The sequence below is a fragment of the Chiloscyllium plagiosum genome, chromosome 22, assembly GCF_004010195.1.
Source record: "Chiloscyllium plagiosum isolate BGI_BamShark_2017 chromosome 22, ASM401019v2, whole genome shotgun sequence".
Lineage (NCBI taxonomy): Eukaryota > Metazoa > Chordata > Chondrichthyes > Orectolobiformes > Hemiscylliidae > Chiloscyllium > Chiloscyllium plagiosum.
In genome coordinates this window covers 44,293,320-44,306,548 of record NC_057731.1, presented here as the reverse complement: position 1 = coordinate 44,306,548, position 13,229 = coordinate 44,293,320, and the positions used below count along the sequence as shown (strand labels likewise).

Below are 13,229 nucleotides of genomic sequence, written 5' to 3'. Positions count from 1 at the left end.
ATCAGCAAACTTACTAACCCCATCTCCTACACATTCATCCAAACCCCATTTATATATATATGACAAAAAGGAATGGACCCAGCACTGAACCTTGTGGCACACTGCTGGTCACAGGCCTCCAGTCTGAAAAACAACCCCCCACCATAGGTTTTCAAGGTTTGTGCGAAAATTTGTAGCTTGGGTGTCAGCTGTCGTGGTTGTGGGCATGTTTGCCGAGCTGGGACGTTGATTCGCAGACGTTTTGCTCCCTGTCTAGATGACATCACAGCGCTTCGGAGCCTCCCGCGAAGCATCTGAAAACCATTTGGTTCTGTTTCTGCTGCTTCCGGTTGTTCGTTGTAGTGGCTGGTATATTGATGGATGAAACCAGAAAGCAACAACACCCCAACATTTTATGAATCACCCCAAAGTACACAAACGATACATACCACTCAGATACATTGTGGCACACCCGAGAATGCCATTGCATAAACTGGCAAAAAGAACTCCAACAAAAACTAATTAGCAGATTCAAACATTCCACACATTCATCACAGGAATTCCTAGACAACTTTAATGAACATAAACATAGACAAGGTTGAAGCAGTGGTCTCATTTGATTTAACGGCATTGTTCACTTCAATTAACAAATCTCTAGCCAGAGAGACAATAGCATAACAGATAACATGACGGGGAACCTGTGAACAAGGACTGCATACTCAAACTACTAGACCTGCACTTGTCAACACACTTCACATTCAACAACCAAATATATGAACAGATCAATGAAATACCTATGGGCTCACCCATCTCTGGGCTCATAGCAGATGCAGTGATGCAAAGATTGGAACAAACAGCCCTACCACAAATCCAACCCAAACTGTGGATCAGATGCACAGACGACACCTGTGTTATCATTAAGAGAACAGAAATCAAAAACACACACCGGATTATCAACACCATACACATAAGGATAATATTTACGAGGAAGGAGGACACCAACAATCAACTCCCATTCTTGGATATGATGGTACAAAGAACACAGAAAATTGAATGCACCACAGAAAAGGTGTACGGGATCCACTCCCCCTACATTCCCTTCTTATTTCAGGTCCTGAATTACAAAGACAACCACCCAAACTCACACAAGATAAGCTGCATTAGGACCCTGTTCAACAGGGCTACAAGACACTGCAGCACCCACGGTCTACGAAGGAAAAACAAAGAACACCTCTACAGAGTATTCGCCAAGAATGGATATCCCAGCAACTTCATCCACACATGCCTAATAGACAAACACGACAAGGACATGCCGCGACCTAACTCACTAGCCACGCTACCTTACATAAAAAATGTCTTCGGGCTGACGGCCAGACTTCTCTAACCACTTGGGTTCATGACAGCCCATAAACCGATAGCCACGCTCAGACAACTCACCAGGACAGAAGACACAATACCCATCATGCGCAAAACTAACACTATTTACAAGAGTCCATGCAAAGACTGCATGTAACAGCAAACTGGACAAACAGGCAGACAACTAACAATCCACATCCACAAACACCAACTAGCCACGGATCGCCACGACCAGCTGTCTCTAGTAGCCATACACACTGACGACAAGGATCACAAATTCTAGTGGGACAACACAACAATCATAGGACAAACTAAATATAGAACAGCCAGAGAATATCTAAAGCATGGCATTCAGCCACGAAATCCATCAGCAGGCATGTTGACCTAGACCCAATATACCGGCCATGACAATGAAAACAACCAGAAACACGACAAGCAGGAGAAAACGGAACCAAACAAAATCCAAAAGACACAGTACAGCAGCACCCCACAGGAAGCTCCAAAGCACTGAAGATGCCACCTAGACAGGGGATGAAATTTGCAAATCAACTTCCCAGCTCGGAGAACATACCCACAACCACGACAACCCTCCACCATTACTTACCTTCAAGCCGACTTTATATCCAAATGGCTAAATCCCCTTGGATTCCATGTAATTAACCTTGCTAAACAGTCTACTATGTGGAACCTTGTTGAACACCTTGCTGAAGCCCATATAGAGAACATCTACTGCTTTCTCCAGCATTTTGCTCGTATTTTAAATGATGATCCATGCTAGTTCATTTCTCACAGCAATGCCTTGAACAGAGTCAACCTGCCTAGTTTAAAATTTAAACAAAGCTTGGCAGTTCACTTGTTATTTATCAGATATTTTCTCATCAGCCTATGTAGAGGTGCACACCTTTGGAAGAGGTGAGACTTGAAACCAAGCCTTCTGGTTCAGAGCTAGGGGCAGTACTACTGTGCCATAACAGCCCTTAATTGTCAATCATCATTTGCTGATCCAGGACAGCACCTCTATCAAAGTCCATTTACCAACCAATTAGCACTTTTTTCTCATACAGTTCATTTTCCTCTTAAATTGATATTCTTGCAAATCATCCTGATGAGTATAAATGAAAAAGCTTTGACAAAATATGTTTCAACAATACTTAAATATTTCAGTATATAAGACTCAGGAAAAGGATTTAGAACGAACATGTTATAATCTACTATAAATTAGGTTTGAGCACAGCACTTCAGGCAGGATCAACATCTGGATGTGGGTTTGCTCGCTGAGCTTGAAGGTTCATTTCCAGATGTTTCGCCACCATACTAGATAACATCTTCAGTGAGCATCCAAATGAAGCACTGGTGGTGTAGCCTGCTTTCTATTCATATTATTGGCGTTTCTTGGGTTGGTGATGACATTTCCTGCAGTATCATTTCCTGTGGTGATGTCATTTCTTGTTCTTTTTCACCGGGGGTGGTTAATGGGATCCAAGTCAATGTGTTTGTTGATCGAGTTTTGGTTGGAATGCCATGCTTCTAGGAATTCTTATGCGTGTCTCTGTTTGGCTTGTCTGAGGATAGATGTGTTGTCTCAGTCAAAGTGGTGTCCCTTCTCATCTGTCGGTAAGGATACTAGTGAGAGTTGGCCACATATGTTTGTGGCCATTTGATGTTCATGTATCCAGGTGGCTAGTTTTCTGCCTGTTTGCCCAATGTAGAATTTGTTACAGTTCTCGCAAGGTATTTTGTAGATTAAATTGGTTTTGCTGGTTATCTATATAGGTTCTTTCAAGTTCATTAGTTTTAGTGTGTTGGTGGCCTACCATGATGCCAAGGGGTCTGAGTAGTCTGGCAGTCATTTCCGAGATGTCTTTGATGCAGGGGAGAGTGGCTAGGGTTTCTGAACGTGGTTTGTCTGCTAATTTGGGTTTGTTCCTCAGAAATTGGCAGATTGTGTTCATTGGGTACCCGTTCTTTTTGAATACATTATATGGGTGATTTTCCTCTTGCTCTGTGTAGTTCCTCTGTGCTGCAGTGTGTATTGGCTCGTTTAAATAATGTTCTAATGCTGCTTCATTGGTGGATTATGATTAGATTAGATTCCCTACAGTGTGGAAACAGGCCCTTCAGCCCAACAAGTCCACACCGACCCTCTGAAGAGTAACCCACCCAGACCCATTTTTTTCCCTCTGACTAATGCACCTAACATGTTGGGATGATTGCTTCTGGAGTTCAATATTTGGTCCATATGAATTGTTTCCTTGTAAACGCTGGTTAGAAGTTCCCACTGGCTGGTCACTCTACTGGGACATCTAGGAATGGCAGTTTGTTGTTGTTTTCCTCCTTTCTGGTGAATTTTATGTCAATAAAAGGTATTATTGATGGTCTTGAAGGTTTCCTCGAATTTGTTTTGTTTAGTGATGACAAAGGTGTCATCCACATAGTGGACCAACTGAAATACTATCAACAAACACATTGATTTGGATGCCATTTACCACCCCCTAATAAAAAGAACAGAAATGACATCACCATCGGAAATGATGCCACCACAGGAAATGACATCACCAACCCAAGGAAACCCAAACATATAAATAGAAAGCAGGCCAAACCACCAGTGCTTCATTCGGAGGCTCACTGAAGATGTTACATAGTATGGTGACGAAACGTCCAGAAACTAACCTTCCAGTTCAGCGAGCAAATCTACATCCAGAACCTCCACCTGAGCTACAAATGTTCTCAAAACTTGCTAGAATCAACATCGTTTTGAGAAAGGGAGGTTGAGTTTCAGTAATTTGGCATAATCTTTTGAGGAAGTAACATGGATAAAGGAGAACCTGTAGATGTAGTGCATTTTGATTTAAATAGTTTTTTTTGATAAAGTATCACGAATGTCCTAACATAAGAACATACGAGCTCTCTCATGTCAGATAGGAGAATTTCTTTGAGTTGTTCGAAAAGTGAAGACTTTCAAGCGTGGAAGCAGAATCATTGAATATTTTGACCACAGTTAGACTTGATCAGCTCAGGCGCCTCAGGCGACTGTCTGTGTGGAGTTTGCACGTTCTCCCCGTGTCTGCGTGGGTTTCCTCCGGGTGCTCCGGTTTCCTCCCACCATCCAAAGATGTGCAAGTCAGGTGAATTGGCCATGCTAAATTGCCTGTAGTGTTAGGTAAGGGGTAAATGTAGGGGTATGGGTGGGTTGCGCTTCGGCGGGTCGGTGTGGACTTGTTGGGCCAAAGGGCCTGTTTCCACACTGTAATGTAAACTAATCTAATCTGAAAGCTATGATTTTATGAAAAGCTGATCGGCCTATTCCCGTTCCTAATTAGCATGTTCATGTGCTTGCAGAGTTCAGAGGACAGACCAGTACAATTCACTCAAACATGTCAGGCTCTGTAACAGTGCAGTGAAAAGTCGGTGAAAGCCGACCCCATAGAAAGTTTTCAAAGTAAGTTGGATAGATAGTCGAGAACTAGTTACTTAAAGCATTAAAAAAAAGGGTTGTGGACCTTTTCTAGTACGATTCCTCTTTCAAAACTCTAGTATGGGCAGAGCGGGCCGAACAGTCTCCTTTCGCGCTGGAGCCCTTGAATCTATCGGAATAAAATCAGCACCTGAAATCACATGAGGTGCACATTAAATTCAGTGACGGGTAGAGTTCCTTTATATGCCAGAATGATGCCCTACCACCACTCCCCAGGCTTCGCTCTGGTTTCTGGGCCTTCCCCGATAGGAGAAAATGGCGGCAGGCCTAGGTCCCTCCGCCTGGTCCGGGAGACAGCACCGAAACCCCGGTCACCCTCCATGACCGACCCCACCTCCACCGCCCGGCATCTCACTCACCATCAACCTCCTTCGCCTTGTCGTGCAAGAGCCAGTCCGGGTTGCATACTGCGAGTGTCTCCAGTGTACTGCCCGCTGCTCGCTAGCCCCCCCGCAGGCCTTGTCGCTTTTCCCAAAGCCTCGATCTCTCAAAGTGAAAGTGATGAGAGGGCGACGGGCAACGCTACCAGCTGCGACAGCTAGGCCGCCGCGGGTACGCCTGCACGCTGCCTCCTGCTGCCCTCGCCCCTGTCGCGGTGTGCTCTGGAAGTTGTAGTCTGACTTCTCTCCAACGATAACCCTGCCATTGTCCGCGAGGGCAAGAGGAAAACTACAACTCCCATAAAGCCTTGCGCGAAGGTCGATGCCCGGTGCCTACTGTGCCCGCTGGGCGTTGTAGTTTACTGGCGCAGTCTATGCGGAGTGGCGCTGCCAGCTGCCGACATTGCTCTTCCGAACGAAAATGTGACAGGATTTTAACGAATTTTTTTTTCTCTTGTCACTAAAATCGTGGGTGGAATTGCCACCCCTTGGAAGGTGTGGAGTGGTGAAGATGAGGAACCAGCTGTGGAGCGTGCCACCCTTCCGGAAGATGCCAGACCGACGGATCCGCAAAGCCCGCTTCAAGGACCGCGACCTGCGTGTGCTCATCGATTCCGTCATGGAGAGACGAGGGGACATCTTCGGTGAGGGGGGCCAGCCGCCCACCATGCAGAGCCGCCGCCAGGCTTGGCTCTTCGTCATGGAGAAAGTCAATGCAGTGTCTGGGACTCGCAGGACCTGGGAGGAGGTGCGGAAGAAGGTCCATGACCTGAAGAAAAGCACCAAGGTAAAACCGCCAATCTCAGTTAAGAGTATCTGAGCTTACCCAACCTGAGGACCATCAGCCATTGCTTTCTTTTGCCCCACACCAAGCCCTGCCCATCTGCCTCTTCAATGTCTCCAAAGACTTTGAAACCACGCCCTCTATTTGAAGTTCTAAGTTTTGTAAAGCATGACGGTGATAGATTCTGGTTGGATATATTCAATACATGCTCAACATTCCTGCAACTGCCCCACCCAGTTAACAACCTTGTATCGAATCCTGGCCAAATGTGTGTAAGGAAATATAAACACCCAGGAAAAGCAAAGTTTTACAGTAAATGGAACTTAAAGCACAGAAACAGGCTATTTAGCCTGATTGGTCCATGTCTTTTTTTATGTCCACAAGAATACTTAGCAGTGGGCAATAAATGTTGGCCTTGCCTCAGCTGACATTTCAAAAATAAATTTGTAAAGAAAACATCCTATCCTTCTAATACTTTCTCCGTCATGTATTTGTCAAGATTCCCTTTAAATGCATCAATGCTGTTTACTTCAACAGCTCTCTATAGTTTAATGCCCATTTGATTTTTCTCCAGGGTTGCTCTCAGCAGTGCCCCAGTGATAAATTCTTATTTGCAGCAGACTTCAGGAAAACCCGAAGTATGACTGTCACTTTTATTAAAGACATGTGCACCCACACTTTATATGCAACACAGAATGTTAGCAAGAATATGTTGTATATTCAAAATGAATGCAATGGGATGATGCACACCATGTGATGGATAATGTATGGTGGAACTGAAGAATTGTGTGGTGTGAATCACTTTTTTTCTCCTCTGTTATTATCTTTAAAGGAAAAACTGGCTTATAACAGAAGAGCTCGCCAATTATCGTGTGGTGGCAGACCAGACATCAAAACATTGACAGAGTTTGAGAATGATATGATCCTGCTTTTTGGGAAAGAAAGTTTTGAAGGGCTTGATACTGTGGATCTTGGAGTCATGTCAAGACTCAGTGGTGAGTGTGTTTATAGATTAATTAATACAAAGGTTTCTGATCATTTCAGGGTGTAACATTAATATGCCTGTACGCGACTTTGTGTAAGGTCATCCAACAGTTTATAATGAATCTGCAGAGTGTGAGCCTATGTACTCATACTCTGCCATTTTGTATCTCTTCACAGATCAAGGAGAAACAAGTGGATCATCAACCACAGCTGCAAAACAGCACCTTACACCCAAGTACCAAATATCATCACCTCAAGCTGAAGCAGGCACCAGCATAGATACACCCACTGGAGGAGGCAATAGTGTTGAGGATGAGGAAGAACTGGGTGAGTCACTGAACATTAGTGAGGACAGGGGACCAATATTGGTAGATGATGAGAGATCATCCTTTGAAGGGTGGAGGCCCCATATGTTGGGCCCTCCAATTGAGGCAGATGCAGATACAGATCTCAGTGGGCCTGCTTTTAAACGGAGACTGTTAGAACATGAATTCAGCGTTGAACAGTCACTTGCCTCCATACACACCACAGTGGAAGATGGCATGGTTATGTTGGACCAACGGTTGTGTGCATTGCAATCTGCTATTGAGCACGTGGCAACACCAGTGGCATCTGCAGTGGAGACCTCACTAACACAAGCCTTGGACACAGTTGGGTCATCACTCATGAATGCTCATTCTGCTGCTATAGAAGTTTTGGGGTCAAAACTCCAAGAAGCTGTCAAGGCAGGCTTCACTTCTCTTGGAGAACGCTTGCAGGCAACCATGGCTGAGGGTTTTCAAAGTCTTATAGAAGCCCAATGCTCTATGCTCACTCAGATAATTGGTCAGCGTGAAAAGCTGGCCTCTTCTACTGGAATTGTGCACGCTCATCAAGTTGACAGTCATTCAAGTGGAGGTTTGGTGCCACCAAAAAAAAAACAGGTGACTGCAGGTGCTGTCTCTGAAAATCTGGAATCCAGAGCAACTCAGCATCAGAGACCCATGGGACTGATGCAGGTGCATCAGGGTTAGTTGCAGATACAGGTAGCAGGACTTCTGTATTTGATGCAGCTACAGGGTTGGCTCTAGCTGCCAACTTGTGCAGAAAGGCTAGGAGATCAGCACAGAGTCCTGATGCTTCGACTCCCTATTTTCCTCCCCCCTCCAAACCTCCCTGTCCCATCTTGGATGCTGAGCCTGTCTCTGCCAGAATGCACATGAAGTTTGCAGCTGGTACAGCAATTGACTCTGGACGCAGCCAACATATGCTGTGCTCTGTGTGCTGTTTTTTAAAACGTGTGTATTTAAATTTAAAATGTTTTGAGTCCTGGTGAGAAGCACTCATGTTGGATGACTTGTCCTGGTGTCAGATTGGTGGGGATTGTCCAAGCAGCAAAACTTGAGCAGCTTAGTGAGGGGATCTGTAGCAGTGTCTGTACTTGTCTGGTGTAGGGAACAAACCATTGAAAGTCAAGGGACCGGCGGAATTCAGAATGGTGCAGGAAGACACCCTGGTGACTCACTCTTCTGCAGTTGACTTTATTCATTCAGGTTTTATTTTGTTTTAAGCAGAATAAAGCTTCTGGGAGTTTGCTTGTTTGAACCTTGAATTTGGCAATTTGGAAAGAGTAAAAGGTCCCATTGGTGAAGTTCACTATATGCTTAAAGCCTCTTGTGAATATTCCTGTGTCATATCTGCATAAGCCATTAATCTATTTAAGTAACACACACAGGAATAGGCTACGGGTGCTTTAAACAATTTCAATTTGAATTTTGAAGTAAGGAAATTTTACTCACTACTCACAATTCCTATGTTGTCAGATTAAGCCAATTTCATATTAATTAACAAATCCTTTCCCTCCTTTCTGACTCTTTGTGGCACTAAAAAATAACTAAGTAAGAAAACAGATTGTCTCATTAGTATATGTGCTAGTTTAAGAGAGTGCCATGGACTGTATACTGAGAAGGTTACAAGCTGCCCAAAGCTCAATAATGGATATCTTTTATATTTGGGGAATGGGGAGATTAATGCAGTGCCCAATATTAACACCAGGGAGACAGTTACATGCTTCTGCTTCCTGCATCAACACCTATGCAGATGGCCACAAGCTGTTTGCCAGTGCTGTTCCTTAAATTGCTTAGTAGTAGGTGATGTGCACAAGTAACATGGATAATCTGCTTGGTATGTGGGAGTGGAGACAAAAGATATGAACAGCGCTGCTTAACTGAATACATGCAGTTTACTTTTAGTACAGCTCAAATCTTTCCTTCTTATGTAGCATAAAACCTGAAGGGACGTATTCAGAAGCAAATCCAATGAGAGTTAGATACATTTTACTGGAAAAGTATCAATAATTGTACAGCATTTACAATGTAGAAACAGGTCAGTCAGCCCATTAACTGTTTAAGTACCACACAAGCACTCTTCCAACTCATTTTCATTCAATCTGATCAACAAGATCTTTCTATTCCTTTCTTCCATTAAATGCATCTTTGCTATTTGTTTCCACTATTCCACATTCTCGTCATGCTGTGAGTAAATAAGTTTCTTACAAATTCTCTATTGCATTGATCAGTGATGATCTTCCTGTTAGGGATCATAGGTCTCCCTCACTGTGAAAATATTTTTATATCCACTCTATCAAAACCTTTCATTATCTTAAAGACAACTCTTTAGCATCTCTTTTCTGTGGAAATGAGCCCTAATCTGTTCACTATTTCTTGATTGATATCACCTCTCAGTTCCAGTATCATCCTTGCATCTTTTTCTGCACCTAATCTAAATATCCTTTTTGTAAAATTAGCACTAGAGCTCTGTGTTGTACTCCAAGTGTGATCTAACCATGGTTTGTATCTGCTTAACATAAGTTCTTTGCTGTTCCATTCTTTTAGAAATTAATCACAGTGATTTGTTACCTTTTTATGGTCTTATTAATCTGTGTTGCTACTTCTAGTGATTTGTGTATCTGTATCTTGGATCTCTTTGCCTCTGTACCCAATTTAGAAACTTAATTAACAAAGAAAATGTGGCTGCCTTATTCTTCATAATGAAATGCAACAGCACACATTTATCTTTACAGCAACTTGATGATTGTAAATAACATTACCCTGTTGTGGAGCCTACTGAAAAATAAAACTGGAACACAGGATCAGGATTCCACCAGTCAGTTCCTCATGCTTGTTCTGTATTAGACTATGGTTATCCTATATTTTAACTCTGTTTTCCTGTCTCAGTTACATTAGTATTAATATCCTTGTTTAGTAAAAACCAACATTCTTAGTTTTGTTAATTTTACTTAAACTTTAGCCTCAACAGCTTCCTGACATCGCCCCTGAATGTCCTGCCTCTAATTTATGTTTTTGCTCCCTCATTCTCCACCCTCCTACAACAGGAAATAATTTCCATATCTTTCCTATTAACTTCTTTGGTCAAATCTCAATTAGATCAGTTCTTAATCTTCTACACTAAGGGAAATACAAGTCTAATATATACAAAAACCAAAATATTGTAAAAAAAAAGTGTTATAGAAATCTGAAATACTCAGTAAATCTATCAGGTTCTGTGAAGAGAGAAACAACATTCATGTTTAACTTTTATGACCATTCACTAAATCTAATCAATACTATCTATCCTTGTAATTTAACTCTCTTAACCCTGATATCATTCTGAACAGGAGGATCATTTTTTAAATTCTTTGTCTTTTGTATGTATGCATATCTTGTACATTAAAAATGATATATCTGCATGTTCTCTGTCTCACTGCATGTGTCACATTATTGTGCCACACTTTATTGATCTTTGCTCAATATGAAAGAGCAGCAAATCACAGCTGATAGGCAGATAAGATCCAACCTAAACAGGTGGGAAACTGTCAAGTAAAAGCTACCAAAGGATTATAGAAAAATCTATCGAAAGAACAAACTATGTGAAAAGAGTAATGCTCTTTGAAAGAACTATCTAGGTAGTCTCATTCACCACCTGCCTACTCACTCTTACATATGCACACACTCACTCTGGTTCTCCCCTCATAACCTGCAGGTTTTGACGTCTATTTTAAATTCCCTTTTGAAAGTGATTCTTTATTCTGGTATCCCTGTCCTTCCAGTCGGTGCATTCCAAATCATCATAAACCACTACATATAAAGAAATCACCTTCCCTTCCCCTATCTTCTGCCAATTATTATCTTAACTCTGTGTCTTAAGGTCAATGACCCTCTTGTCAGCAGAAACAGCTTTTCTCTCACTCTTCTGTCAAGAGCCCTTGTTAACTTTCTCCTTTGCTTTCTTGGCTCTGTGGAGAATCCTTACTGCCCAATCAGCAAAAGCTATTATTAATAAAATAAGGGAAAGGGAAGCAATAAAATCATTCAAAATACTCAATGACAATATTTATGTGTGCCTTTTTACTTCCTTAGCTGAATGCAGGTTCTGTTTAATATTTAAAACTAAACATGTCTCTTGTCTTTTGAGTATTACCATCAAGGTGTTTATTTTTGGGCCTCAACCTGTCTTAAAAATCCCAGCTTGAAGTTGATATATTCCTCAAAATTCTATCAACTCATGAAAGCTACTATGCTTTAGGACACAAAGTCCAAGTGCACCATTACACAATTTCTAAGCATGCACCAGCATAGTAGCAACTTTCTCCACCTAATATTTTAGCAGAACTTTTTTAATTTCTTTACATTTCCAAATGATTTCAAAACAAGCTGGCTAATTAATTTTAACAACTTCTTTGAGTAAAGAACAAGCCATGTTTACTGTGTGAGAGGAGTGGTTTATATTTAAAAATTGTAAACAATAATTATTTACTAAAAATGTATCTTTCTGTTTCACAATGTTGAATGACTTTCTCATAGCTACAGCAATGTTTGAGTTTGTTTTTACAACTAATTTGAAAAGAAACTGGGTGAATTATTTATTAAGCATACTTGATTCAATGCGTGATTGTATCTGGAGTTTGTTCTGAAGAATTTAAAACCGCGTTAATCCATTGCTGTATGTCTGTTCACATTTGATCCCTGAACTAAAATAGCCTTTGTCAATGAGAGATTGAGAGCCCATCAGTTTTCTACCAGCAAGTTGTGCCTGACCAAGAGATCTCTCCAGTCACAAAGGAGAAGTGTACACAATATCAGCTTTGCAATAGAGCTAAGGAATCACAGAATAAAAGGTGAATATTTTCTTCAAGTACAGACTGTTTTGTTTTCAAGGTATTACATATCTTCAAACTGAGAGTTTTACAACTTTTAGTACATGGTATGGATTTTTTTCTCTTCAAAAATGGGCAAATCTGTGAAATGTATAACATCTATAAAGCTTATTGGTGCTCAATAAAAGTATGAAACTATTGTCGTTTGATGACTGTAAAAGTGAAGTACAAAAGACACATTCAACCTAGTCGATTTCTGTGCAGTCTCCTCTCAAACATCTTGATAATTCTGCTAAATTTGGAAGAGCTGTCCAACAGACTAGCTAGACCACAGCGTGCTACAGATACAGTCGTACCCTCAGAATTAACATGAAGCTACCAGACTATCGCAAAATCCCAACTGGTTCATTGATGTCCTTTAGAGGAAGAAAGCTGCCAGACTTACTGGTCTGGTCACTGAGCAACTCCAGATCTATAGTAATGTGGTTGACTCTTAATTGACCCCTGAAATTGTCTAGCAAGGCATTCAGTTGTATCGAGGAGAAAGTGAGGTCTGCAGATGCTGGAGATCAGAGCTGGAAATGTGTTGCTGGAAAGGCGCAGCAGGTCAGGCAGCATCCAGGGAACAGGAGAATCGACGTTTCGGGCATAAGCCCTTCCTGAAGAAGGGCTTATGCCCGAAACGTCGATTCTCCTGTTCCCTGGATGCTGCCTGACCTGCTGCGCCTTTCCAGCAACACATTTCCAATTCAGTTGTATCGAACTATTACGATAAAGTCAAATAAATCCGAACTGACCACCCAGCATCGTGACTAATGGACGATCTGCAGAGACATCTCGGTAATATTGGGAATTTGTGCCAAATCTGGGAGAGCTTCTCATAGACTGAGCTGACATAGTCACATGATCCTGGACCCCATCATCACTGTTCGTAGTTGTATCCTTTACCTTTGCAGGATAGATCCACCAGTAGAGGTAACATAATGGTATATAGTCAGGTGGGAGAAACCCTGAGATTTTTCAACAATGATTCTGCATCCTGTGAAGTCTTATGGTAATGGGTCAAACCTAGGTAAGGAAATCACCTAACTCTAACCTACTGTTCTCCCTCAGCTGATAAGCAACAATTTGTATTTA

The 13,229-nt window shown here is 42.0% G+C and overlaps 2 protein-coding genes across 27 annotated transcripts in view; one reads left to right on the top strand and one right to left on the bottom strand.

Annotated features, from left to right (window-relative positions):
- LOC122561273 (solute carrier family 2, facilitated glucose transporter member 9-like) overlaps positions 1-5,422 on the bottom strand; it is a 233,365-nt gene extending 227,943 nt beyond the window's left edge. For 4 of the 25 annotated variants that reach the window (XR_006314978.1, XR_006314981.1, XM_043712911.1 and 1 more), the window contains exons 1-2: positions 5,170-5,318; positions 4,836-4,940 (exon numbers count right to left, since the gene is read on the bottom strand). The gene's annotated coding sequence lies outside the window, so the exon portion shown is untranslated. Of the gene's footprint in view, positions 1-4,835; positions 4,941-5,169 lie in introns of all 25 variants that reach the window. The other 21 variants (XR_006314967.1, XR_006314960.1, XR_006314965.1 and 18 more) reach the window with 11 other exon arrangements.
- Positions 4,645-12,287, top strand: LOC122561275. 2 transcript variants are annotated; one of them, XM_043712916.1, is made up of 4 exons: positions 4,645-4,774; positions 5,686-5,977; positions 6,807-6,969; positions 7,088-12,287. In XM_043712916.1, the coding sequence occupies exons 2-4, from the start codon at positions 5,702-5,704 to the stop codon at positions 7,969-7,971; spliced, it is 1,323 nt and encodes a 440-aa protein (XP_043568851.1). In that variant the 5' UTR covers positions 4,645-4,774; positions 5,686-5,701; the 3' UTR covers positions 7,972-12,287. The 2 variants fall into 2 exon arrangements, with proteins under 2 accessions (XP_043568851.1, XP_043568852.1); XM_043712917.1 differs by lacking the exon at positions 4,645-4,774 and having other exon boundaries at positions 5,655-5,977; positions 7,136-12,287.
- The last annotated feature ends 942 nt before the right edge of the window (positions 12,288-13,229 follow it).